The following is a 27868-nucleotide window of genomic DNA, read 5'->3' as shown; positions in this document are numbered from 1 at the left end:
GAGGAATTAGAACTCTTGTAAATAGCTGGTAACAAAATAAAATGGTCCAAAAATAAACAAAATGGTCCAGCTATCTGAACAACAGTTTTACAGACTCTTAAATGATTAAATATATAAAACAAGTAACTCAGCACTTCCACACATCAATATCTACCCACAATAAATGAAAGACACATGAAATTTCATAGCAGTGTTATTCACATTAGATAAAAACTCAAAATAATCCAAATGCCCATTATTTAATGGATAATTATGTAAATTACAATATATTCATAAAATGCAATGCTATTCAGCTAAAATGGAATAAACTACATTGACGAAAAAGGCACAATAAACTCAAAATATTTTGTTAAGTGAAGGGGGCCAGACACAAAGGACTATGTGCCGGGAGCCGGTGAGAGACATTCCACTCGTGACAAAGGTCATGAGGAAGGAGGCTCGGCATTCGCAAAGGCGGGATCAAGCCTCGGGAGTCCCCCCGGATATTCTTGAGCATCTACCCCCAACAAACCAGAGTCTGCCTACTTTATTGCTTTGTGCTCTCACCTCTGACTTTACTGGGGGCTGTTGCCCACCACCATCTCGCTCTCTCTGTCAAAGAGTTAACTTACAGCTCCAATTAATATAGTTCCTGGGCAATTAGGAATGTTTAAATCCAAACCCCTCAGATGGCTCTCTAACTTGCCTGACAAGTTTACCCGGACTCCTACAGCTATGCATACGATTGTTTACAGTCTCCCAGCCTCGAGGGGCACGGGAAGCTTAAGATATTCAAATAGCTTAGAGCCTCTCAGAGAGTTAGAAACTGTCAGAATAAAACTAGTAAAAGATTTCATTGATGAGCCAATGCTTGCTGCCAAGTTTCCACATCCCCTGTATTGTATCCTTGAATGTGTATTAATTAATATAGTTGGTATGTAGAAAAAATAAGTGGTGGCCTTGGTGTTAGTAACTTTAGACCCTTAAGGTAATAAATTTTTTCCTTTGTTGTAAACCCATTACACATCTGCCCTATAGGAATGCAATTTTATCTAACACTTTCGGAAGATGGCGCCAAACCTTAAAATAATTGCTCTTAGAGAAAATAAGTCTTAGGATTGACAAACCTTTGTCAAGAGTCATAAAGTTAATAGGCCTTCTGGCCAGAAGATGATGTAAATCACCTAAACCATTTGTATACGATAAATTTGCAGGATAGAAACCCTGGTTTTTGATAAGGATCAAAGACTGCTGACTTTGCATCCCCTATTATCCTCTATGTGTAACTTAGGGTATAAAAACCCCTGTTGAAAATAAAGCTACGGGCCTTGCTCACCAAAGCTTGGTCTCCCCATGTCATTCTTCCCCTCAGTTTCCAGCTGAGTCTCCATCTGGAGCGCGGATATCCTCTGTGACCATTTATTTGCCTGGGCTTCTAAGACCCACTTGAGAAGATGTCTAAGGTGGGGCACCTTCCACTATTTGAGAGGGCACCTGCGGCCTCCGTGGTCAGAGCTAACCCGGTGTCACGGGTTATATTGATTTTCCGCGTAAAGCTACTCAGCTTCTTTTCTCCACTGAATTTTCCTACTGAGCTATCCTCATTCTATTATTCTTTACATCTTTGATAAATAAACAAATAAATAGGTCGCCTACGCCGTCTCTCCTTCAAATACCCTGGATCAGCTGGGGCCGGGCCCCGGCAACTATGTGTAATATGATTTCATACATGTGATGATTCTAAAAAAATAAAACTAGAGAGACAGAAAGGTATCTGGTTGCATGGAGCTGAGGATAGGAGTAGGGACTGACTGTGATAGATCAGGAGGGATCTTTTGGAAAGACAGATGTATACTAGAAGTGGACGTGATGATGGTTGAATAAAATAAACTTAACAAACATTTATTAGAAGTCATTAAACTGTACATATTAGGTGGGTGAATTTTATGGTATATACATTGCACCTCAGTTAAACTAATAAATTATTGTACAGTCCCACAAGCTTTTTGTTAACTGGGCTTTTTTTTTTTTTTTTTTTTTTTAATATCAGAATATGCCATATCCCCTGGAGAAGGGAATAGCAACCCACAACAGTATTCTCGCCTGGAAAATTCCATGAACAGAGGAGCCTGGTGGGCTACAGTCCATGGGTTGCAAAGAGTCAGACACAACAGAGACTAACACACACACACACCATATTAGAAATTAAACCTAAAAATAATTAAATATTTATTTACTAAATAATTTTATAAAATTAATTACTAAATAATTTTATAAAATAATTTATAAAATAACATTTATAAAGCCATCTAGGCCACAGGACAAATATTCTCTAAATATTATTTTAAATATAATTTTGACCTCACAGACTCCCACAATTCTCAAAAACACACTTTGAGAACTGATGTAATAAGGACATATTTCCTGTGAAGTTGGGATAGGGAAAGGAATGATCCAGAGGTGGGGCTGCCTGGGCCCCTGGACGAGAGGCCTGTACCTTGTTGCTAGATTTTCTGGGCCCTGCAAGCTAAGGATGCATGGTGGTACTCCTGCATTCCTCTCAAGGCCCTGTAGCTATATGGGAGAAAGAGCCAGCATTTTCGGCCACTTTATGCTTTCCACCACAGACTATAAAAGGCGATAGTAGCAAGGTCAGCAGCAGCAGCAAGGTCACAGTGTGCTTCCAGCCTGTGCTTGGCAATAAGATTCTTTATAAACTATCCTTCCTGTACAACCTAAAAGTATCACCTGTAATAGACATAGTCTCAGTCAGAGATTCTCAAATTATGGTCCAGGAAACAGCACCTTGTGAGCTATGCAAACTCGCCTCTCATTAGATATGCAAACTCGCCTCTCACTAGACGTGCAAACTCTGTGACCCCAGACCTACTGAATCAAGAATCGTTGTGGCTGAAGCCTAGCAGCCTGTGGTCTACCAAGCCCTGCAGGTGATTCTGATGTACCTACTAGGCTACGTCGGCCTTGACAATTAACATCAAATGGGCCTAGCATCCCTTTTAAGAAGGGAAACAGCACAGCTGGGAAGGGGAGCTTCTTTTGCTCTCTCTCATCTCCTCACCTTCCTGAATGTGGACAGCGGGCAAAGACAGAGAATCAGTCCCTGGTGTTGGGGACAAACAAAATCAGGCCACAGAGGTTCCTTGAGAAGAAGCACCAACTGAAAGGTGAGAAATGTGAGTTGTATAAAACAAGATTGCCTTGCTTTTGGTTAGTGTTTGTCTTTCCTTGTAGTTTTAATTGAGCTTTTAAGAAAGCCTGTAATCAAAGTTCCAGCCTCCTCTCTGACCCTTGTTTGAATAAAAATGAAACCAGGACCATATTATGTGGAAAAACCCCACCTGTGGTCCCCTCAAGGGTTATCCAGAAAATCTTCAAAGAAGTGGAGTTGTGGTGAGAGCTGCTCTCTGCACCTGGAGACCCCCTTCTGGATGCCTTGGTGGTTCTGAGTTTGCTTCCATTAAAGGAGGCTTTATTACAGTTCATTCCAAGGTCTGTGGATACTGCAGAGACAGCCATCTACATCCTCTTTCCTAACACAGTCTTGCACTAATATTTTTGCTACTTGCAAATTTGTAAAGTACCAAATAACAAAAATAAACTACTTTAACTCATAATACATAATTAGCACCTATTAGTGATTTTTTAAATATTTGTTTATATTTTTGGTATGAGTATTTTCTTTATTTTAATTTTGTGTTTCATTGGAGAAAGTTTTATTAAAAAAAATTAGCCAGCAAAATTTATTGAGATGGACTGGTAAGGTTGCTTTCATAAATATTGAAATAAGGATTGAGGGGAAGATAAATAGAAAAGATCCTCATGGTGTGAAATCAGTTATAGGGTTGATACCCTTTTTGGGAAAAATTCTGAGCACATATCAGTTCAGTTCAGTCGCTCAGTCGTGTCCCACTCTTTGCCACCCCATGAACCGCAGCATGTCAGGCCTCCCTGTCCATCATCAACTCCCAGAGTCCACCCAAACTCATGTCCATTGAGTCGGTGATGTCATCCAACCATCTCATCTTCTGTCGTCCCTTTCTCTTCCTGCCCTCAATCTTTCCCAGCATAAGGGTCTTTTCAAATGAGTCAGCTCTTTGCATCAGGTGGCCAAAGTATTGGAGTTTCAGCTTCAACATCAGTCCTTCCAATGAACACCCAAGCACATATTCTAGGGATTAAATAATGTTTTAAAATGTATTTCACAAATCGCAGCAATCTCTGCATTTTTGAAAAACTCTTGAATGTTAGTGTTTGGTGGCAGGCACAAATTCACATGAGAAGGGTAGAAAAGAAAGTCTGATATTCCCACTTTTCCAAAAGATTTTGTCATCTTTGAGGGGAATCTTGTCTCTGGAGAAAAATAGCCTGGTGGGCTATAGTCCATGGGCTCACAGAGTTGGACACGATTGAGTGACCAAGTATAGCACAAGATCCTCTTTTTCCCCAAAGACCCAACTCAGCCCACAATCAGAATTCAACTTTCCTTTTGCTTGATAAGACCCATCGTCCATCAATTGTCCCTGAATACAGGGAACTTAGAACCCTGAGTTTGGAAAACAAATGAAATCCCCAACCTGGATTATAAACATAGATATATGTTTTCCTACATCATTCTTCTATAATAAATTTTAAAAGTTTCAAAAATCTTTTAAATGCTTTTCCTGAACTCAGCTACCTTTTGACGAGGGTGTTTTCCTTTCATCAACTACCATCTCAAATTTGGTTTTTCTTTTCTCTCTTTGCTTTATTTTTATTAGCTTTTCCTTAAGACTCTCTACTTTTCTTCCAATTCTTACATTGTTGTCTTTCTCGTGACTGAGCTCCCTTTCTCTTTTGTTGTCATTTTTACTTGATAATTAGTAGAAATTAACTCTTCTACAAGATGCTGATCCAATTATCCCTCTTTCAAATAGGTACCTGGTTTGTTTTGCAAGTGAAGATACAGAATCGTCTCAAGATGGCAGGGTCTAGAGAACAACGGGTCTAACTCAGCAATGTAGCTTCAGGATCTGTACTCTTATCCACAGACCATAGTGGTCTCCAATGTCTTTTTCACTTTGGGTGTTAAACTGCAGAAGCTTCATGCCAACTTCTTGAAATGGGAGTTTTCTACCACCAAGAATTGGAGAAGGAAATGGCTACCCACTCCAGTAATCTTGCCTGCGAAATCCCGTGGACAGAGGAGTCTGGTGGGCTATAGCCCATGGCGTCACAAAAGAGTTGGACGCAACTCAGCAACTAAACATTAACCACCAAGAATAGTTTTGAAATGTGCAGAAAATTTTGCCTGTTGCCTCCTTTATCAGTATCTCATAGTCTCTACAATTTTGCTGATATTGCCCAAGGGTTGTCTTTCTCTTGGGTTCATCAATTAAAGCAAGGGTAGTTTACTTTGGACCAGGCACTGTTTGAACTTCTTTTTCTCTATAACTGCCCGCAAGGTCACGTAACCCTGTTATCCAATTTTCTCTACAATTACATTTCTTTTCTTTTTTCATACTGCTTTCTCTAAGTGCCTCTCTACTCCTGGTATCTCTTGTTTCCCTCTCATCTCTGATCCTTTGGACGTTACTTTCTTCTTCCTCTCTTCCTATGATATAATACCCCAAATCCCTTGTCCTGTAAGTCACGACCTCCTCACGTTTGTGGAATCAGTCAAAACAAGAGAAACGTCACTCCAGTTTCTTGAAGTCACATCATAGGAAAAAGACTGAACATTCTGGAAAAGCTTCACCTTTTGCCACCTCCTCTTTGCTGCTGTTGCTGCTAAGTTGCTTCATTCGTGTCCGACTCTATGCGACCCCATAGACGGCAGCCCACCAGGCTCCCCCATCCCTGGGATACTCCAGGCAAGAACACTGGAGCAGGTTGCCATTTCCTTCTCCAATGCATGAAAGTGAAAAGTGAAAATGAAGTCGTTCAGTCATGTATGACTCTAGCGACCCCATGGACTGCAGCCTACCAGGCTCCTCCTTCCATGGGATTTTCTAGGCAAAAGTACTGGAGTAGGGTGCCATTGCCTTCTCCACACCTCCTCTTTAGGATCCTATATATTTATTGCTGGTTCTCAGGTAAGAACTGGCAGCCCTGACTCTTCATTCTGGCATATTTTGACGATCAACACACCTTATGTTATGAAAGCAAACAGAAAGAGCAGAGTCCTGGAATGTGGCTTTTTGCTGAGATCTGGGCCAGACAGAGAATGAAGGAGAAGGGAAAGGATTTCAGGGTGGCTTTGTCAGACATCCTGATTCAGTAGGCCCAGAGTAGAGATACACACAGGAACACTCAAAACTGTGTGGCAAGGATGGGGCCTATTCCTTCACAGCAGAATGATAGTACAGACACTAGATGTTAGCAAAGAGATGCCATGTCTCAGAGACCGCATCAGAAATTTCCAGAGTCCAGAAGAGTGGGAGGTCAGAAGAACTCGCCTGACTGTCCTTCAGAGTATTGGAGGCACAGGGACTGTGCAAACAGAGCAGTTTCTAAAGATGGGGCCACGTTTCAAGCTCTGCAGGCCACACTTAGTGGTAAGGTCTAGGGGATGGCTTAGCTACGGATTTTGAATATCTGTCTACTACAGGCTGGATATGCTACCCTCTCCTCAGGAAGACGCACATGGACACAAGTCCACAAGGCCTGCCTTTTTATTTTTTATCATTTTATTTACTTATTTCTGTCTGTGCTGTGTCTTCATTATAGTGCACGGCTTCTTAGAGTGGTGGCTTCCTTTGCTGCTGAGCATGAGCTCCAGTAGTTTCAGCGCGTGGGCTCAGGAGTTGCTGTTCCCCAGGTCCAGAGCCCAGCTTCCACAGTTGTGGCACCTGGCCTTAGTCGCTCCTCGGCGTGTGGGATCTTCTTGGGCCAGAGATTGAACATGTGTCTTCCACATTGACAGGCAGGTTCTTTTACCACTAAGCTCCCAGGGAAGCCCCAAGACCTATATTGATAAGACTTTTCAGTGAAATATGGAGACATCAGAAGGGGCTTCCTGCTGAAGAGAGGTTCTGACCTTCTTCACTCCATTGGCCTGGAATTATCAAGTCTGTTCCTGGTGCCCTGTGAGGAAACGAACATCTCTCCCATTCAGAATTATGCATATCTGTATCAATATGCCTTTTATTATGTTGTATTCAGAGTGATTGTCCAGTTGACACCAAACCCTTAAAGGGCCCTCTCACATAAAAAATATTTATTGTACCAAATTTCCAGAGAGCTAGAGAACCATTTAATAGAAATCTGGAGCTTGAAAGGTAGATCTATAAAAGACTCATTGAATCCAGGGCCTTCACTCTCTGGATCCAGATCCCTGAAGTCAACTTATCAGGAAGAGCAGATATAGCAAGATTTATTCCTCTCCTCCTCATCCCCAAAGAGATTCAACAATATCCCATTTCCCATTCTTTTCCTACAGTGTAACTTCAAAACTGCTCACATTTCAAAGTGTTCCATCCCTTTGAATCTGGGTAGGGTTATGACCATAACAGGTGAGATACGCTGTGTTGCACAATTCCTCCTGACAATATTGGGATGGAAATAACTAGGAAACTAATTACCAGGCTGTGAGGAAGCCCATGAAGCTACATGAGTGATTAGGTGAAGATATTCTGGGCAGCAGCCCCAGCAGAGGTAACCCAGACAGTGTCATCTGCCAGACTTGTGAGTGAGGTCTTTTGTGTCCAGTACATATTCAGCTTCCAAGAGAATGCTATTAGGTGAGTCTATAGACCCAAGAGACTCAGGATGCTCAGGAGTCTTCCAGAGCTGCTTTTGTTAAATGATTCTCATTTGTTTTTAGTCTAACATGAGATGAGGATTATGCTTCAGGTCTTCAAGTGTCAATGAAAACTCCTACCTTGTTTGAAGTCAAACTGAATGCATTTTCCTAAGTCATTTTCCTAAGTCATTTTGGTTATTGACCATAGGTCCCTTTGGATAAGGATTGGGTAGTCTCTACAGTACATACTTTTCATGATGTCACAGAGAACTTATTCCAAGGGATGTGGTCACCTTATCAATCAAGGAGCTCTAAGTCTGAAAATAAGGAAAGTCTGGCAAGAAGGATCATTAACTAGAGAAAAAACCCCTCTGCCTCTTGATAATACTTTCTTGCCTTCTGTTCATATCTTACAGCAGTATTATTGGCTTCTCTTGTATCTATTCTGCCCCTGGAGGTGCTATTCATTTTATTAACTATCTCTGCAATTCCATGTGGGTCAAGTCATCTTGGTTCCTGCTCAACCCTTGCTAGTCATTACACAGATTCAGTCTGCTGGCACCTGGTAGTTAAATACCCTATCATCTGATTGAGATCAGTAGCCAAGCTACCTAAACACTCTTTATCACTGTCCTAATCCTGGAGAGGACAGCTACCATTGAACGGCATTCTGATGCTATCTCTCTTGGCAGCACATTTGTGATAATCTTGGTGGATAGTGTATCCTCTTGGCTTTATTGATAAACACAATGCTGTGATTGATCTTCTGATTTCATAACATATTCACTTTAACATGAAAATGCCCTTTGGCTTTTTAATCCTGTCCAGTCCCATCTTACACAGCAGTTCTTGCATTTCATTGTTAAGCATGGGCCATCATTTTCCTAGGGTTGTAGGAGCCTGCAAGCATCAAATGTGCCCCATCTTCTAATGTCCTTGTCAAACTATTATATTCTGTATCCTGAGGAAGTGTCCCCATCCAGTAAACTCTCTCTTATCCTGTTTTATGTCCCAGCCCTTTGATCAAGTATTTCAAAATCTAGTCCTAAGGGAACTCTCACAATCTCTGCCAGTGCACACTGGATAATTATCCCAGCTTCTTTGGGATACAGTCCCTTAATTCTCAGTTAGACCCAATGTCTTCATGGTTAGGTTTTGCTGAGGATTAAATAAGCCAGGAGAGAATCTGAAGGGCTCCCTATTGACTCTTAGGGGAGAAACTTCTACTGTGTTTACATAGCAGCTCCAGGTTTAATAGGAAGAGTGAGATATCTCTGTAATCTTTGTGGATCCAGAGAAGTCTTGTCTTGTCTTGTCAGTCTTTTCAGTTCATTTGGATAAATACTTTGGAGTGAAATAGAATCTGCCTGCAATACAGGAGACCCAGGTTTGATCCCTGGATCAGGAAGATCCCCAGGAGAAGGGAATGGCAACCCACTCTCCAGTATGCTTGCCTGGAGAATTCCCTGGACAGAGGAGCCTAGTGTGTTAATTTCTTTCATGGATTGTGCTTTTGGTGTTTTATCTGGATAAAGGCTATTCTTTCTCCAGTGAAGTGCTGATGAAAGTTAAAGTGAAAGTCTCTCAGTCGTGTCCAACTCTTTGCGACCCCATGGACTATACCATGGAGTTCTCCAGGCCAGAATACTGGAGTGGGTAGCCTTTCCCTTCTCCAGGGGATCTTCCCAACCCAGGGATCGAACCCAGGTCTCCCATATTGTAGGCAGATTCTTTACCAGCTGAGCCACAACGGAAGCCCAAGAATACTGGCTACAGTTAAACACTTGTAAAAAAAAAAAAAAAATCAGCTGACTATATCTTTGCAGGTCTCTACTTTCAGTTTCGTTCTAATAATCAGTATGTCTTTCCTTTTCCCAATACTGTGTGTTTTTAGTACTATAGAATTCTACTAACTTTTAAAATCAAGTAATGTGAGTATTCTGATTTTATTTCTTAGGATTGTTTTGGCTATTCTATTTGTTTGGTATGCCATAAAACATTTCAAAACCAGTTCGTATATACCTATAAAATTTTTCTAGAGTTTTATCAGAGATTATGTTAAATTTATATATCATATAGAAGAAGATTGCCATTTTAACAGTATTAAATTGTCCAGTGTATAAACATAATTCTCCATTTATCTAGATCTTAATTCTTTTCTTCCGTTGATATTTTATTAAAATTATAACTAGTTATTTCATTTTTTTGGCATGCACATATGCCAAGTCACTTTACTTGTGTCCAACTCTTTGTGACCCTACAGATGTAGCCCCCCAGGCTTCTCTGACCACGGGATTCTCCAGGCAAGCATACTAAAATAGGTTGCCATGCGCTCCTCTAGGGGATCTTCCTGACCCAGGGATTGAACCTGCATCTTTTATGTCTCCCGCATTGGCAGGCACGTTCTTTACCACTTGCGCCACCTTCATTTTCTTAAAATTTAATAATTGTGTTCAGACATAATTGACAAAAAATAAATTCTGCATACTTAAAATGTACAATTTGACAATCTTTTGATACATGTATACACTTACAAATCCTCCATCAAAACCAAGATAATGAACATATCAATATATTACCTGCAAAAGTTTCCTTTGCCCTTTTTTTTAAGTTGTAGTATAAGAACACTTAACATGAGATCTACCCATTTAACACATTTTTAATGATACAATACAATATCACTAACTATAGGTACAATTTTTTTTTTTATCAAATCTCTAGAACTTATTGCATTTGACTAACTCATTATTTGAAGTTATTATAAATGTGAAGTTTAAAGAAATTCAAATACAAAATTTTCATACAGGTGTGTGGCATTAAAATCAATTTTTATATATTGGCCCTTTGTTTTCTGACCTTGCTAAATTTGCTTATTACTTCCAGGATGTTTTATATTAGATTCTGCCAGAGTCCAACTCCAGCAGCCAGGGATTCAACCTGAAGAGATGGACAGTGTCTGCAATGAGACAGCCTCTCATTTTTCTGTGGACTGCCTGTTTATTCCAAGTTTAAGATTCTCTTTTATATTTTTACAAAAACACTGGGCCAGAGGTTTGACATTTTCAGTCCCTCCTCTCCCAGATTTATTATCTCCATAAATCATTGTTGCTCTTCAAACAGAGTTCCTGCTTTAGTGATTCTCTGGGAATCAGCCTTATCATCTATTATCTACCTCTTCTAATGTGTCCTGTAGTTAACTTGTGATTACATTGTAACTCATGCTACATTCCTCAGTTTACTACTTATCTTCCTAAATCCTGTTTGCCCCTAACATCCTGAGCTCACTATCTCTTAAAAAGGCTTCTAGCTATAGCATCTCTAAAAATTCCTAACTTCTATAAGCTATAGTAAAATATGCTAACTTTACAACATTCCTTAAATCTTTAACTTCTGTTTTAATTATTTCTAAGCCCTAAATTCAGTAAACTCCTTTGTCATAAACATTCTCCTCACAAATAAGCTTCAGATAGCAATCCCTCCCATGGCCTCAAGCTATGGCCTCTGTGCTCATCCTGGAACACTCTTTTGTAAAAGTCCTTGAACAAATGTCAGTGATTAACTTTATGAATTATTTTCTGAGCACAGCTACAGAAGGCTTTTGTGCCTTCTTACGCTCCTCTCAAGAACAATAAGCACCTTAATATTCCTTTTCAGTCAACTCAGCTGAGGAGAAGAAAAGACAAGTCAGAATTACAAGGCCTAACTCCTTCATCCCGGGATCCGTGCCTGCGGAATGAGGAGAGGGGTCTGGGGCCATGCCTCCATTTTGTCAGTAATGCCTAACGCAGCTCCCGACAAGATTCTTTGGGATTTTCTACACTCATAGCTTTATCATCTATGAATATACATAGTTAGCTTAAAATGTTCTTGTTGTTTAGTCACTAGCTCGTGTCCGACTCTTTTGCGACCCCAAGGACTGTAGCCTGCCGGGCTCCTCTGTCCATGCAATTTCCCAGGCAAGAATATGGAACGGGTTGCCATTTCTTTCTTCAGGGAATTTTCCTGACCCAAGGATCAAACCTGCATCTCCTGCATTGCAGACGGTTTCTTTACCACTCAGCCACCAGGGAAGCCCCGTTCAAAATATATCTCTTTAAATAATCTTTGTCCACTTTCAGTAATACTATATTGCTTTTCATTTAATGTAAAATCCTTATAATATTTCCAATTCCTCTTTTCTATTTCTTGTGTCATTTTTGTCATAAGTTTCATAAACACATGGTTCATTGTTAAGCTGTTGCTTTAAATAGTTGATATATGGCAAAACCAATACAATATTGTAAAGTTTAAAAAAAATTAAAAAAAACAGTGAGTTAAAGAAAAATATAAGAGCTTATGTTTTGCCTTTATTCAATTTCCAGTATCACTTATTTTTTGTGAGTAGATCAATTTTCTTCTTAGCACACCATATGCTTTTAAATGAAGAGCTTCTTTATCTCTTTCTTATAGATTAGACCTGATAAAACTGAATTCCCTCAAGTGTTCTTTCTTCTTTTTGAAAAATTCTAATACTTTACTTTTGAAGTATATTTTCACTAGATATGAGAATTTTGGGTGAATAGTTGTTTTCTTTCAGCAATCTAAAGATGTCACTTAATTGTTTTCTTGTCTGCATGGTTTCTGCTCTAATTTTTATCTTTATTTTTCTGTGCATAATCTTTATTTTTCCTATTTCTGTGACTCCCTTAATGAATTTATCTTTGTAAAAAGAAAGAAGGAAAGAAAGAATTTCTCTTTGTTATTTGTTTTTATTTAGTTTTAATATAACTTGCCTAGTTGTGTTTTTGTTTGCTTATTCGTTTTGTATTTTTCTGTCTGATATTCTCTGAATATCACAGATCTCTTTTATGCTGTCTGTCACTAATTTTGGAAGAGCCTCTAAAATTATTTCTTTAAATGCTTCTTTTGCCCTGTTGGGTTTCCCTGGTGGCTCAGCTGGTAAAGAATCTGCCTGCAGTGTGGGAGACTTGGGTTCGATCCCTGAGTTGGGAAGATTCCCTGGAGAAAGGGAAAGGCTACCCACTCCAGTATTCTGGCCTGGAGAATTCCATGGACTGTATAGTCCATGGGCCTGCAAAGAGTTGGACATGACTAAGTGACTTTCACTTCACTTTGCCCTATTATATCTTCATTTTCTTTCTGGAAATCTAATCACACAGATGTTAAACAATGTTAAACAACATTTAATGTTGTCTTACTGCTCTTTGATGCTCTGTTCTGTTGTAATTTTTTATTCTTTGTTTTTCCTTTTTGTGTTTAGTTTTTGTATTTTACACTGACATACTCCCATGCTCACTGGTAATTTTCTTACTTGTACCTACTTCTGAACCCAAACATAAAATTCTCTGCATATGTTATATCTAGCCTATCTGCTTATCTTATACTTTTCATCTGTTTCCTGAAATTACCTATCTTGCATGTTGTCAACATTTTTTTAATAAAAGTCTTTAACATACTAATCATAGTTATTATTATTTAAATTGATTAATTTATTTTAACTGAAGGCTAATTACTTTACAGTATTGTAGGGTTTTTGCCATACATTGACATGAGTCAGCCATGGGTGTACATGTGTTCCCCATCCTGAACCCCCCTCCCACCTCCCTCCTCATCCCACCCCTCAGGGTCATCCCAGTGCACCAGCCCTGAGCACCCTGTCTCATGCATAGAACCTGGACTGGTGATCTGTTTCACATATGATAATATGCATGTTTCAATACTATTCTCTCAAATCATCCCACCCTCGCTTTCTCCCACAGAGTCCAAAAGTCTGTTCTTTACATCTGCGTCTCTTTTGCTGTCTTGCATATAGGGTCATCGTTACTATCTTAGTTATCTTAATAGTTCTAATATCTGTTTTATATCTAAGTCTGGTTTTGATGACTGCTTTGTCTGTTTAGACTAAATTTTTCTTGCCTTATGATATGCTGCATGATTTTTGTTGAACCCCCGACATGTATATGGCAGTAGATCCTGTGCAAAGTTCTTTTTGTATGTGGTGGTAAACACAAACTTTCTTCTGCTAGGATTTTAAGTCTAGAGATTTGTGTTAATTTAGTTGGGAATTGGCTTCTTCAGAATTAGTTAACTATTGTTCAATGCCATTGTTAAAAACCATTTCTTTCTGTTTTTGTTATCCTTAGACTATTGGCTTTTCTCCTCAGGCCAACTCATTCTGTGATCACAAAATGGCTATGCAAGTGGGCATTATATCTGGAAAATGACCAGAAACAGAAAAAGCCATCCGTTAATTCTGTGCATCTCTTCTGGAACAAGAAAATTTTTTCTAGAATTGTCCTAGGAATTTTAGCGTCTTATTTCATTGGCCAGGATTTGAACAAATACCTTGTGTTAACCAATCAGAGAGAGTAAAAAAGGGGAAAATTGTGATAGTTTCGGACACAATATGATTAGCTACCTATGAATGATCCCAGAACCTCTGATTCTTTGTCTTTGAAAAAGAGATAATATATGTGGAAAATACTGGATTTCTAATAGGGAACTGAGAAGTAGTGCTGGAGGCCAATGGTGGAAAATAATAACACATTTTACTGGTCTATAGGACTCTCTTTTCTTCACCATCCTCAAAACATGGGCTGTCCTCCTATAGGACATATGTGTATTGGCGAGAGAAAGCTTAAGCTCAGCTCACATGCTGAAAGTCAAGAAAGTCCTTTCCTTTTGTTTTCTTAGAAACATGGCATCTGCTTCCGCACAGTGTCTCCCCACTGAGATCATCTGCTCCATCTGCAAGGACACGTTCACAGACCCTGCCACCATTAGGTGTGGGCACCGATTCTGTACTCCCTGCCTCTGTCTCTTGTGGGAAGATGCCCCAACAGTTACTTGCTGTCCTGTGTGCAAGGCGGCATCTCCAAAAATGGACCTCAAAAGCACTATTCTTGCTAAGAAACATATTCGTTCCACCGGAAACTCAGTTATCTGCCAGTTACCTGGCTCTGCCAAGCAGATGTGTAGGACACACCAAGTGATAAAGCTCTACTTCTGTGAAGCTGACAAGAGCCTGCTGTGCTTGTTCTGCTCTCGTTCCACAGGGCATGCCACTCATGAACACTATTCAGTAATGCAGGTTGCAGAGCACTACAGGGTAAGTAATATCTCTGACTGAACTTTAAAATGTGGAAGACCCTGTATCTGATAGGCACTGAGGAAAATACATTGGTTAACAACCATTATCACTTTATGCTATTAACAAATACAATTTTTGAACACCATGTGCCAGGCACTATTCTGAAATCTAGAGATAAAGCAGTGAAGAAACTAGATATCATCCTTGCTTTCCTGATGTTTAAATTCTGTTGAGCTGAAAGAGAGGAATGATGATGAAATTGATGAGGATTAGGATGCTGGTACTTCAGAAGTAATGTGGTAGATGGGCTTCCCTGGTGGCTCAGACAGTTAAGAATCTGCCTGCAATACAGGAGACGTGGGGTTGATCCCTGGGTCAGGAAGATCCCCTGGAGAAGGGAATAGCTACCCAATCTAATATTCTTGCCCGGAGAATCCCATGGACAGAGGAACCTGGTGGGCTACAGTCCATGGCGTCGCAGAGAGTCAGATACAACTGAGCCACTAAGCGTGCACACAGTGTGGAAGATAAATATCTAGTTTCAGTAAAAGTCATTGGCTACCACAAACATGATTATAATGGTCCTGTTCTAATTATAGCAGATTTAGAAACACTGGCCAACATTTTCTAACAGTGCCACAGGAAAACTGAGGGCTAATATTTCACAATTAAATATAAAGCAAGAGACCTCACAGAATGAACGAAAAGGTAGTCCTTCCTCTTCCGCTATTTTAGAAGACTTGGAGAAAGATTAGTATTGATTCTTCTTTAAACGATTGGTGCATTTCATCAGTGAAACCATCTGGTTCTTGGCTTCTCATTGTTGGAAAATTTTTCATTATCGATTCACTCTCTCTACTACATACAGGCCTGTTCACATTTTCCATTTCTTCTTGAGTTAATTTTGGTAATTTGTGTCTTTCTAGGAATTTGTTCATGTTGACTTAAAAAAATGTGTAACATGAAAAAAAAAAAAAAAAACAAACAAACCCAGAAACAAAAGCAAGATTCACTTCTGAAAACTGACCAGGTTATTATAAATTCAATGCTAGATTCCTCAGATAATGGATTACATTTTTTCAAATTTAGACATTCCATCTTTGTTTGATCTCCCCAGATTTAGGAGATAGTATTCCAAAGGAAAATTACTGACATATCTGCTCTTTTTACTGTTTGTCCCATGTTCATCCCCTTATATCTTCTTTAAAATATCTGAAATGTACTAACTTTGCTATTCTAGTGCTACAAATAATAGTTATTTTGCAGGAGCACCTTCTGATGCAAATGAAGTCTATTTGGAAAAAGAAACAGGAAAATCAACGAAATATAAAAAAAGTGACCAACACATTCAGAGCATGGGAGGTAAGCCGCAGACCCTGGATCCCTTAGAGCCAGTTTGGAACAAATAACCTGGTAACTTACAGTGTAAGAACTTGAATTAAATCATAATGTCCCCTGAGAGGGTGATCAAAGAGAGCTGCATATGGAAAAACATGACCTTCCATGTAGGATTTCATGTTGAATGACCCCAATAGGTAAATAAAAGATTCTTCCTGATTATCTTGGTAAAGCAATATCTACCACTAATACTTCAGTAGAGACAAGAAAATGCAGTATCACAAAACAAAATGCAAGGGTCACTCGGATGAAGGTAAAAAAACAGTTCTGTAGGACTTTAATAAACTTTGAATGTAAAGCTTCTCAAAAAAATAAAAATCACCCTGAAGCTAATGTTTTAGTAGAACCTGTAAATTCATAACACAGAGATCTAAGGGACAAGAAAGCTAAATATGAGAAAAAATCATAGAATTATTTGGGGCATGTAGATAGCTCCTATTAATTAGTACATATGGTACGAGGCAGGCAGTGAGAGATATGGCTGGCAATGTAATTATAGCCATGGCAAGATGCCTAGCTAAGGATTTGGGGTTTTATTATTCATTGGTTCACATTTATGAATGGAGAGCCTGAAACTAAAGAAGTTGAACTACATTTTCATTTTCAAAGAACTCAATGACTTCTAAAGAAGATACATCAGCAGGCTATATTACAGAATATTTCATTAAAGAGAAATCTGTACATAGTGCTGTAAAAATACTGCAGGACAATAACAAAATTACCTTGATCATTTAAGATGGTTTTCCTAATGAACCATTCTTTCATAGGAGGGCATGTGATATGTTGCTCACTGTTATAGGTCCACAGAGAGATATGGAAATGGACAAAAAGAAACAAATCAATGACTTCAGTAGGATATAATCTTGTAAAAGAAGTCATACAACAAATAAAGAAGAATAACATTTATAATACATCACATTTGTAAAGTTCTTGGAAGAAAATTAAAGCAGGGATATATATAAATAGTACAGGTTTGGGGGATGTATGCTGGCCAGAGAATACCCATCATGAAGGTTACATCTGGGTAGAGATCTAAAAGGATCAAAGGGAGTGAGCCAGAAGGTCTCTGAGAACACATCCTTCTGGAGCACAGAAGACAGAAGCTATGGTCTGAAAGTCTGGGTCCCCCACAGTTCAAATGTTGAAATTCTAACCCCCAAAATGATAGTGTTAGGAGGTTTGGCCTTTGGAAAGTGATTAGGTCATTAGGAAAGAATCCTTATTAATGGGATTCTTATAAAAGAAGCCCTAAAAAAAAAAAAAAAAAAAAAGAAGCTTAGTAGAGACTTGCCCCTTCTGCCATGTGAGGACACAACCAGAGGATGGCTATCTAGCCAAGGCATAGAAGAAACCTAAATGTTCGTTGACAGATGAGTTGCTGAAGAAAATGTAGTATATTTATACAATGAAGTACTGCTCAGCCATAAAAAGAATGAAATAATGCCCTTTGCAGTAGCATGAATGGACCTAGAGATTATCATACCAAGGGAAGTAAATCAGAGAAAGGCAAATATCATATGATATCACGTGTGGAATCTAAAAGAATGATACAATTACACTTATTTACAGATCAGAAAAGGCCAATAGTCACAGAAAACAAGCCTATGGTTATCAAAGGGGAAGGTGAGGGGAGGGATAAATTAGGAATTTAGGATTAACATATATACACTATTCTACATAAAAACAGATAAACAACAAGGACCTACTTTATAGCACAGGGAGCTATCAGTTCAGTTCAGTTGCTCAGTTGTGTCCAACTCTTTGCAACCTCACAGACTGCAGCACGCCAGGCTTCCCTGTCCATCACCAACTCCCAGAACTTGCTCAAACTCACATCCATCTCATCCTGTCGTCCCTTTCTCCTTCCACCTTCAATCTTTCCCAGCATCAAGGTCTTTTCTAATGAGTTGGCTCTTTGTATCAGATTATCAAATTATTGGAGCTTCAGCATCAGCCCTTCCAATGAATATTCAGAGATGATTTCCTTCAGGATTGACTGATTGGATCTCCTTGCTGTCCAAGGGACTCTCAAGAGTCTTCTCCAACACCACAATTCAAAAGCATCAACTCTTCAGCACTCAGCAGGGAACTATAATCAATATCTTGTAATAACCTATAGTGAAAAAGAATTGGAAAAAAGAATTAGCTATACACATGTATATGGATAACGGAATCACTTTACAGTATATCTGAAACGAACACAATATTGAAAATCAATAATACTTCAACAAAAAAATACATGCATATGGTAAAAAATGAAAACCAAGTATGTGAATGTGCTTTGTAAAGTGGAGTATATTTTAATTATTATTAAGCCAAAAAAAAAAAAAGATGCCTATTTAAGAGGAGGGCTCTCACTCTACACCAAACCTGCTGGCACTAATTTTGTATTTCTTACCTTACTGAACAGTGAGAAGTAAATTTTGGTTATTAATAAGCACTCGGTCTTTAGTACTTTTGTTAGTAGTCCAAATGAACGAAGACAAGCATTCTATATACAACACATAGACAACAGATAATAAGGGAAGAATAAAATCCCATCCAAATACATGATCTAATTCATCCAATGTCACTGCAGGGTTTTATAAATCTACGACTGGTGATGATACGAGCTGAATACCCTCAAGTGTGTCAGTATCTCCAGGAAGAAAAGCAAAAACATTTAGAGATGTTGGCAATTGAAGGCACAGTTATTTTTCAGCGACTCAATAGAAATGTAGCCAGAATGATTCATATGGGAAAACTCCTGAGAAAAATATATGAGGAACTGAAGGAAATGTGCCTTAAAGCAGATGTGGACATGCTCCAGGTAAGGACTAAGGACGGATGTTGGCTGCAGAACACCAACCTGCTTGGAAAACACTTGTATCATTTGACATTATATCTTCCTTGACTTCCGTTATTTTTCTGACTCCAAAGTCCAGATTCTGACTCTTCTACCTCTGTGATGGTAGGTTTTGTTCCTCCAGTATAACCTGGAGACAAAACATCAGTTTTGCCTTCTATGGAAGAAGGAGGGCTATGTGGCAAGATTCAAGTAACAGAGCCAGAAAAAAAAATCTCCCAAACCTTCTTATATCCTTCTACCATACAGTTGCCCTTCCAACTCTCTACAGGTTTTGCATCTAGGGACTCAACAAACCACCAATGGAAAATATTTTTTAAGAAAATTCAGAAATTTCAAAAAAGAAAAACTTCAATTTGCCAATGCTGACAATGATTTACATAGAATTTACATTATATTAGATCTTATAAGTAATCTTGTTATTTAGTCACTAAGTCGTGTCCAACTCTTTGCGACCCCATATATAGCCTGCCTGGCTTCTCCGTACATGCGACTTTTCAGGCAAGAATACTGGTTGTTCATTGTTCAGTTGTTAAGTTGTATCTGACTCTTTGCAACCCTGTGGATGGCAGCACGCCAGGCTTCCCTGTCTTTCACTATCTCCTGGAGAATCCTGGAGTGGGTTGCTATTTCTTTCCCCAGGGGATCTTCAACTCAGAGATCTAACCCTTGTCTCCAGCTGGGCAGGTGCACTTTTTACCACTGAGCCACCTGGGAAGCCTTTAAGTAATCTAGAGATGCTTAAAGTATACAGGAAAATGTGTGTATATTATACAGATATACTGTGCCATTGTATATAAAAATTTGAACACCCGATGGATTTTAGTATCCAAGGGGGTTCTTAGAATGAATTCCCTTCATATAATGAGGGATGACTGTGTTGAACAGATAAGTTAACTTTATATTTGCACTTGATAATATGTGTAACATGTGTAACCATAGGATGCATTCATCCTTTCTATTTTGAAGTTCTAGATTCAGAGAAGGCAATGGCACCCCACTCCAGTACTCTTGCCTGGAAAATCCCATGGATGGAGGAGCCTGGTAGGCTGCAGTCCATGGTGTTGCTAAGAGTCGGGCATGACTGAGTGACTTCGCTTTCACTTTTCACTTTCATGCTTTGGAGAAGGAAATGGCAACCCACTCCAGTATTCTAGCCTGGAGAATCCCAGGGACAGAGGAGCCTAGTGGGCTGCCATCTATGGGGTCGCACAGAGTCGGACACGTCTGAAGCAACTTAGCAGCAGCAGCAGCAGCAGATTTGGAGTCCACACACCAAAGAACTTTGGGGAAACCCCTGTGAATACTTCTGTATATCAGGACAAAGAACAGTCATTCATGCACCCTAAGAACGTTTGACTTTCAATTTTATTAAGATTATGATCTTGTCAGTTAATGTAAATGTGAGATTGGATTTCATATTTATAAGGAGAAGGGAAATGACAAATGATTTTAATCTAAGGAAGAAAACTGGAAATAATGAATTTTTCAGTATAATCTCATATCCTGAAACTAGACTTAAGAGGAGAGTTTGTGCTGAAAACTAAGCCTCCCTCTCTTTTTCTTTACAGGGTGTGGAAGACACAATGAAAAGGTAAGTTTGCTCCTCTATTCAAATCATGATAATTGTGACAGTGATCAGGCTATTTCTGCTAAGATGAACCCTCCCTTTCAATACGAAGTATCTTTCTCTCTGTATTTATTCCTTCCTTCTCTAATAGTCTGCCAGGTTTTATATAGTCTACCCTTTGGTGACCGTATGGTGGAGAGGAGCGCAGTTTCTATTGCAAGGCTTTCTGTAGAAGTTGCAAAGAGATGACGATTTTTCCTGCCCCTAATTTCCAAATCCTAGTTATCCAAGGATTATTCCTGGTCATCCATGGGAAAGGCAGATAAGCTCAGAGAAACAGTAGGTAGAAGGATGCTGAGAAAAGGAGTGAGGTAGAATTCATAAAGAAAGAACATACAATAGTGCTGAGCTTTCATATGTATTAAATGATAAGTTCCAACAATTTTCCGCCTATTAGATTTCAGGAATTAGATGTGAATTGCTGTGTGGATCCTCTAGGGAAGCTAGAAGGAAGGAAACACAGTTTTGATTGCGGCGGCACATTCTACTAGGTTTGATATGCCAAGAGCAAGGAAGTAGATTGTAAAATATCATAGCAACTGCAGTGTTCATCCATCTGAGCAGTTAAATTCATACCCTTTAAAGGTAATTATGAGGATTCTGTTGAAGCATCATCAGTGGGTTGCTAATGATACCTTTGGGCCTATTAGTAAGTGGGCCTTTCTCTTTACAGGAGTCAGTTAATGCAGCTGTATATTCCCCAGCCTTTGGACCCACAGCTCAGTACATGGACCATCACTGGGATGCTGGAAAGGCTTAACAGCTTCCGAGGTGAGAGGCAGCACTCTGCGTGAAGGCAATCACATTGGAAATCACATAGGAAACTACATGAATAGATAACACATTGATGATATCTCTTCACCGCTCTGTCTGTTCTTTGTAGAGAACATATGCAAACCCTTTTAACTTATTTTATTGCTAATTATCAGTCAGAAAAGTTAACTGAAGGCTGTCAAAAATAATCAAATATGACACATAGTTTTTTATTTAGCTACTTGCAGTGAGTTAATAATAAAAAGAACACTTTGACTTATAAAAATGCATATCCATTCAGTGTATTTCATCTTGTAGTTAGCTGTGGATATTTAGATTATATCTGGATATTGAGACTCTTAGAATCACCTTAATGCTGTTATTTAAATGTTTACCTGAATATTAAAGGTAATGCTTGTATATGAAAAATCACAAGACTTTCAAAAAGCTTGAAAACAATCCATAATTCATTGTGTAGAGGACTCCCTGAGACAAATGCAACTGACAGTGAGCCCAGCGGACAAAGGAGAAGCTGGACTGAGATGGGATGCGTTGGATTCTGATTTAGCAGTGACTCCGTTAGAAATTCTGAGAGAAATCACTGCAAAAAAAAAGCACATATAGATATTTGGTTTATTTTATTTTTACTTCTTTAAATGTTAAACCCTTATATCCTAGGCAATGTGATCCCTGTTCAGGACTAAAAATAACAATGTCATATAAAATATAATATATATTTATCATGATTATTTTTTTATTTTGTGATGATTGATTAATGAGATGACTTAAGGGCCATTTTGCTATTTTCTTGACATCTATGAACGGACTCCCAAATTTTTGGTGAGGTAGTGAAAATAAGCCAGAGTCGGACATCCTATATCTTTATGTATTCTCAAAGTTTTCCTTCCTCCAGTTGTATAATTAGGGATTTCCTGGCTCTTTAGATAGATAACAAGCCCTTCCTGTTCTTTCTATGTATTTCCAGTGACACACTCTGTATAAAAGGGTGTGGTAACACAGGGTGTCTAACATCTGTGATTAAAGGGTATTCTGGAACGAGCCAGTACTGCCACACTTGTGGGAGCTAATTGTTACAAGTTCCAGAACTTTAGGAGCAATTATTAAAGGACTGGCGCCTTGAAACCAGTCATGGTGGGTTGAAACATTCCCAGCAAATGAAACAAATCAGTTTGGCTTCATTTCAGAGATTTGGTTGCTACACATTTGTCACAACACCACTGCAGTTATATGTTCTTCAGAACTTGAAACGCTGTTCTCTGACTTCATTGCTTTCATTTTCCTGAAGTGTATATTACGTTGGATGGGAAAATAAGAAACGGTTGCGTGCCTCTGATTGAAGCCCTGAGACGTCTGCAATGCGGTCCTGTCCATCGAGATGTGCCTTGGGACGCAGCATGTCCAGAGAACACGCCTACATGGGGTGCTCAGACCTTCACCGCTGGCAAGCACTACTGGGAGGTGGATGTGGGAAACTCCGGTGACTGGGTTATAGGGCTCTGCAAGGAGTCCTGGACAAGCAGGAATGATATGCTGCTCAACTCTGAGGACATTTTTCTACTTCTCTGTGTCAGTAAGGATGGCCATTTCAGTCTCTTTTCTACCTTCCCATTCTTACCCCACTATATTCAAAGACCCCAGGGCTACATAGGGGTGTTTCTAGATTATGAATGTGGTATGATAAGCTTTATTAATGTTGCCAGAGGTTCCCTCATTTGTAATTTCCTCTCACGATCTTTCTCTTTCCCTCTCAGACCTTTCATTTGGTGTGGACCCAAATGATCAGGAACAGGTCACAAACCTAACCAAGGTTTTGGGAATTCTAGTAGCTGAGGGGGCTCCTATCCTGGTGACTTCTAGAATGGGGAAAATCAATTATAACTTCACTGTGTTTAACTTCATTTTACCTTTAGGACTTATAATGGCTGCATTATTTTTTAAAGTGGTGGTAGTGTTAATGATGTCCATTTGTCTTTTGTATTTTATTTAAATAAAAGCAATCACATTCATTTTTTTGGGTAGGATATAGGCACTTTTCATCTGCCATCTGAACTTACTAGAGATGAAAGAACACACAGGTGTGGAAACCCAGTCAAATGCATGAATGCAAAGCACAGAGGATTCTTCTTCCAGAGAATCCTTGTCAAAACTCAAGGGCAGCATAGAATTTTCCTCTCCTTCCACTCATCTGGCTAAATTCTACCCCTCCTTTAATCCTGGGTTTCCTGAAGTAGAGTAGATCAATTATAATATGACCTCAAGAACAGCTTATTCTTTCCCTTTGCAAAGCTCACAGTAGATTTTGGATCTTCTTTTGTAGTTTTCAGACTGCAAAAAAGGAAGGCCAATGTCCATCCTCTTCATAACCACATTCCAGGGACGAAACACCAGGTTAAGGATATGAAAGACATCTGAAAAATATTTGAACAAACGAATATGTAGGAAAAACATTAAAAGCAAAGGCTATGTAACCAAAAACATTTACTATCGTGTAGACACAGTCAGTAGCTCGAGAAGTGATGAGAAACATTAAAGAAGTGAATTAAGTTATTGTTCAGGTTCGTGGTGCAGAAATTCAGTTTAGTGGGCGAGATATAGACTGTGTATGATTTGATTCCCAGTGTTGCTCTTAGTAGTTCTCAATGATGAACAGATTTTCAGGAATACACACATGCTTTTACCAGAGGGATCGTAGTACAGATAATATGGCTTAGCTGCTTGGAATCTGCAGTATTTTTAAGGAAGATACATAGAGTGAAAATACTCTGAATATTTATTTTCAAGGATGGACAATGCACTTTATTTCTCACATATAAAAAACATCCAAGCTGTCAAAAAATTTCATTTCAAAGAGTGTTACTGACTTAGAGATTAAAACTTTGCAAAATAATCAGACATTGAAATTCATCTCTTTGGGGATGTATTGCCCAGTATAATGACTCTAGTTAACACTATTGTATGATAGATAAGAAAGCTGTTAAAAGAATAGATTCTAAGAGATCTCATCATAAAGACTTTTTTCTTTTTTCTTCTATTTTCATATATATATATATGAAGTGAAGTGTGAAAGTGTTAGTCACTCTGCAGTCTGACTCTGATTCTGTCAGTTGTGTCCAACTCTTTCTGACCCCATGTACTGTAACCTCTGTCCATGGAATTCTCCAGACAAGGATAGTGGAGTGGGTAACCATTTCCTTCTCCCGGGGATCTTTCCAACCCAGGGACAGAACTGGGGTCTCCTGCATGGCAGGCATATTCTTTACCGGCTGAGCCACCAGGGAAGCCCATATATATACATATAAATATTTCTCTTCCCACTCTCCTTTCTTCCATCTCTGCATCTTTTGTTCACTCTCTTTACAGAGAAAGTGGTTTAGGGAATAATCTTGGGATTAAATGTATTTTTATGAAATTGTAGTGGAAAATAAATTTTAATTAGAGTTTCAAGTAGTTGCTTAGGGATTATTTAAAGCAGTCCAATAATGCCCAGGTGGCGCTCAGTTCAGTTCAGTTTCTCAGTCCTGTCCGGCTTTTTGCAACCCCAGGAACTGCAGCACGCCAGGCCTCCCTGTCCATCACCAACTCCCGGAGTTTACTCAAACTCATGTCCACTGAGTCAGTGATGCCATCCAACCATCTCATCCTTTGTCCTCCCCTTCTCCTCCTGCCTTCAATCTTGCCCAGCATCAGGGTCTTTTCCAATGAGTCAGTTCTTTGCACCAAGTGGCCAAAGTATTGGAGTTTCAGCTTCAACATGAGTCTTCCCAATGAATATTCAGACTGATCTCCTTTAGGATGGACTGGTTGGATCTCCTTGCAGTCCCAGGGACTCCGAAGAGTCTTCTCCAACACCACAGTTCAAAGGCAGCATTTCTTGGGCGCTCAGTTTTCTTTATGGTAAAACTCTCACATCCATACCTGACTACTTAGAAAAACTATAGTTTTGACTAGACCGACCTTTGCGGGCAGGTGGCGCTAGTGGTAAAGAAACCGTGTGCCAGTGCAGGAGAAATGATTTGAGGTTTCCATCCCTGGAGGAGGGCACAGCAACTCACTCTAGTATTTTTGCCTGAGAATCCCAGGGACAGAGGAGCCTAGAGGGCGACAGCCTATAGAGTCCCAAAGAGTTGGACACGACTGAAGTGACTTAGCACACACACAATAATGCCCTTATTTTTGGAAGGGATCCAAAAATTGTTGCATACCTAAACTTTTTAGATTGATTCTGACACCTGCCCAAACGGGATAAATTGTCAACAGTAGGTCTCACGCACAGATAACTGAAAACTCAGAATCGACTATAAACAGTAACTATGTGAGGGCTGCGAAAAATGAAAAGTGAAATGAGGAGAGAAGTTAAAACTGGACTCATTACCCGCAATGGAGTGGGATTTTGTGGCATGTTTTTCCGCTTCTCTTTCCCGGCATTGACTGAAAGGAAGGGAGACAGAGCCCTCTGGTTTGCACGGCTTGGGCATGCAGCAAAAGGTCACACACAGACGCCTGCTCTCTGGTCAAAGAACCGGGAAAAGACGTTTCTGGAAAAAGAAAAGTGTGGCAGAAAGATTTTTTTTTTTAAATCTTTTTTCTTTCTATCTGCTGGGAAGTTTCCCTCCGGGCCCTGGATGGGTAGGCCTCCCGGCTCCCCGCGGCCCCCGCGGGCCTCAGTTCCATTTAGGAGGCGGGGGAGCCCTGGCCACCGGCCTCTCCGAACTCAGGGCTGCCGCTCCTCCCGGAGGGGAGGGTCGCACTGCCCCGGGGCTCGGGAAGCACTGCGGCCGGCCGTGCTCTGAGTCCCGGCGCAGCTAGGTCCCCGCCGCGCCGGCTTGGTCTACTGCGCTCGGCCGAGTCCCGCCTTGCCCCAGGTGACTGCTGCAGCCCCTCTGGCCGCCTCCCTTCCCCACACCTAGAAGAAGAGTTTACTAGGTTGTCGGTCACCTATGCACGCGTGCTCAAGCGTCTGTGCTCCTTGACTGCTGTGGTGGCCTTCTCTCGGTGACAGCATGGACTGTAGCCTACCAGGCTCCTCTGTCCATGGGATTCTCCAGGCAAGAGTACTGGACAGGGTAGTCATTCCCTTCTCCAGGGGATCTTCCCGACCCAGGGATCCAATCTAGGTCTCCTGCATTGCAGGCAGATGCTTTACCATCTGAGTCACCAGGAAAGCTCCAAACCACTTATTCTTCAATTTAAAAAGGAGGGGAAATTTTTCTTTCGCAATACAGTTGTTCAGGGGCCCAGTCATCTGGGACTCTCTGCAACCCCATGGACTGCAGCACGCCAGGCCCGCGTCCCCCACCGTCTTCCGGAGTTTGTCCAAGTTCGTGATCATTCATTGGTGATGTAGTCTAGCCATATCATGCTCTGACACCCTCTTCTCCTTCTGCCCTGAATATTTCCTAGCATCAGGGACTTTTCCAATGAGTTGCCTATTTGCATCAGATGACCAAAATACTGGAGCTTCAGCATCAGTTCTTCTAACAAAGTATTCAGGGTTAATATCTCAAGATTGACTGGTTAGATCTCCTTGCTGTCCAAGGGACTTTCAGGAGTCTTCTCCAGCACCACAGTTGGAAGGCATCAATTCAGTAATACAGTAGTAATCAATTAACAATACAGTACACCATATAAAAAAACTGTTTAGATCTTTCAGAATTCAAAGATATTGCTGGCCATGTCCACACCTCAAATTTCTCACATTGTTAAACAGCTTGGTATTGTGACTGATGATTTCTTTTTACTGTGGCAAAAACAGAACATTCCAGTCAAAGTCAGATTTTGAATTATTATAAAGGTTTCCCAACTAAGAGTCATCCTCCTCTCCAACAGTTTTCCTCCTGTATAAAAAAACAAAACAAAATAAAAATATGGTTTTGTTGTTGGTGTTAATTTCCTCCAAATAGCTTGGACTTCCACAGTTTGATTCATCCTATAGCTCCAGGAGGTGAGTCCTATTTGGTCTGGAAAATCAAACAATAATAGTACCAGCCAGGGACTGGTTTAGCAAAGAGTAGTTAACTAAACTTTTCTACTTCCATTGTTTGATTTAAGTGTCACAACCATCCCAGCAGGATTTCTTGTTCAAAATCACCCTGCTGAGAAGTGCGGGAGTAAGAAATCACTTTTGACCCAAATTAAAATCCACAAGTCATCAAGTCTCCTAGATCAGGCAAAATACAAGCAACATGTTGTTTTCTAAGCAACTATGTTAATTCATTCAACAAGTGTTTTCTGGCAAGCTGACAGTTCAAGGGACAATCTACCAGCTTGAGAATGTAATGGTTAATAAAACAACATCCTTATAAGAGATAATCAAAGATTTAAAAACAAAACCACAGCTGTTAAAATGAAGAAATGTACACAGTGCCACTGATCTGTACTTCTTCTGCCCTCACCCACGGTCTAGAAAATGCT

General features: G+C 39.8%; 1 protein-coding gene and 1 long non-coding RNA gene across 8 annotated transcripts; one reads left to right on the top strand and one right to left on the bottom strand.

The window, feature by feature from the left end:
• The first annotated feature begins 2991 nt into the window (after positions 1-2991).
• Positions 2992-23463, top strand: LOC147342619 (tripartite motif-containing protein 77-like). Of its 7 annotated transcripts, none has more exons than XR_015157366.1 (7): positions 2993-3164; positions 14414-14828; positions 16077-16172; positions 18787-19017; positions 20625-20647; positions 21334-21454; positions 22743-23463. XR_015157366.1 is itself a non-coding variant. In XM_086383046.1 (7 exons), exons 2-7 carry the CDS (start codon positions 14418-14420, stop codon positions 23234-23236), a joined length of 1353 nt encoding a protein of 450 aa, XP_086239172.1. In that variant the 5' UTR covers positions 2993-3164; positions 14414-14417; the 3' UTR covers positions 23237-23463. The 7 variants fall into 7 exon arrangements, 6 of the variants coding, with proteins under 6 accessions (XP_086239177.1, XP_086239172.1, XP_086239173.1 ...); XM_086383046.1 differs by having other exon boundaries at positions 21357-21454; XM_086383047.1 differs by having other exon boundaries at positions 2993-3173; positions 21357-21454.
• LOC147342618 (uncharacterized) lies at positions 23407-27719 on the bottom strand. Its single transcript, XR_015157367.1, has 3 exons — positions 26393-27719; positions 25830-25992; positions 23407-23865 (listed from the first exon to the last, which is right to left on the bottom strand). It is a non-coding gene; the product is annotated as an uncharacterized LOC147342618 (long non-coding RNA).
• Between the last annotated feature and the right edge of the window lie 149 nt (positions 27720-27868).

This window comes from Bos grunniens, chromosome 29 (genome assembly GCF_055505025.1).
Source record: "Bos grunniens cultivar Pamir isolate PY7600 chromosome 29, Bosgru_T2T1.0, whole genome shotgun sequence".
Taxonomy (NCBI): Eukaryota; Metazoa; Chordata; class Mammalia; order Artiodactyla; family Bovidae; genus Bos; species Bos grunniens.
This window is presented reverse-complemented; position numbering and strand designations above follow the sequence as displayed.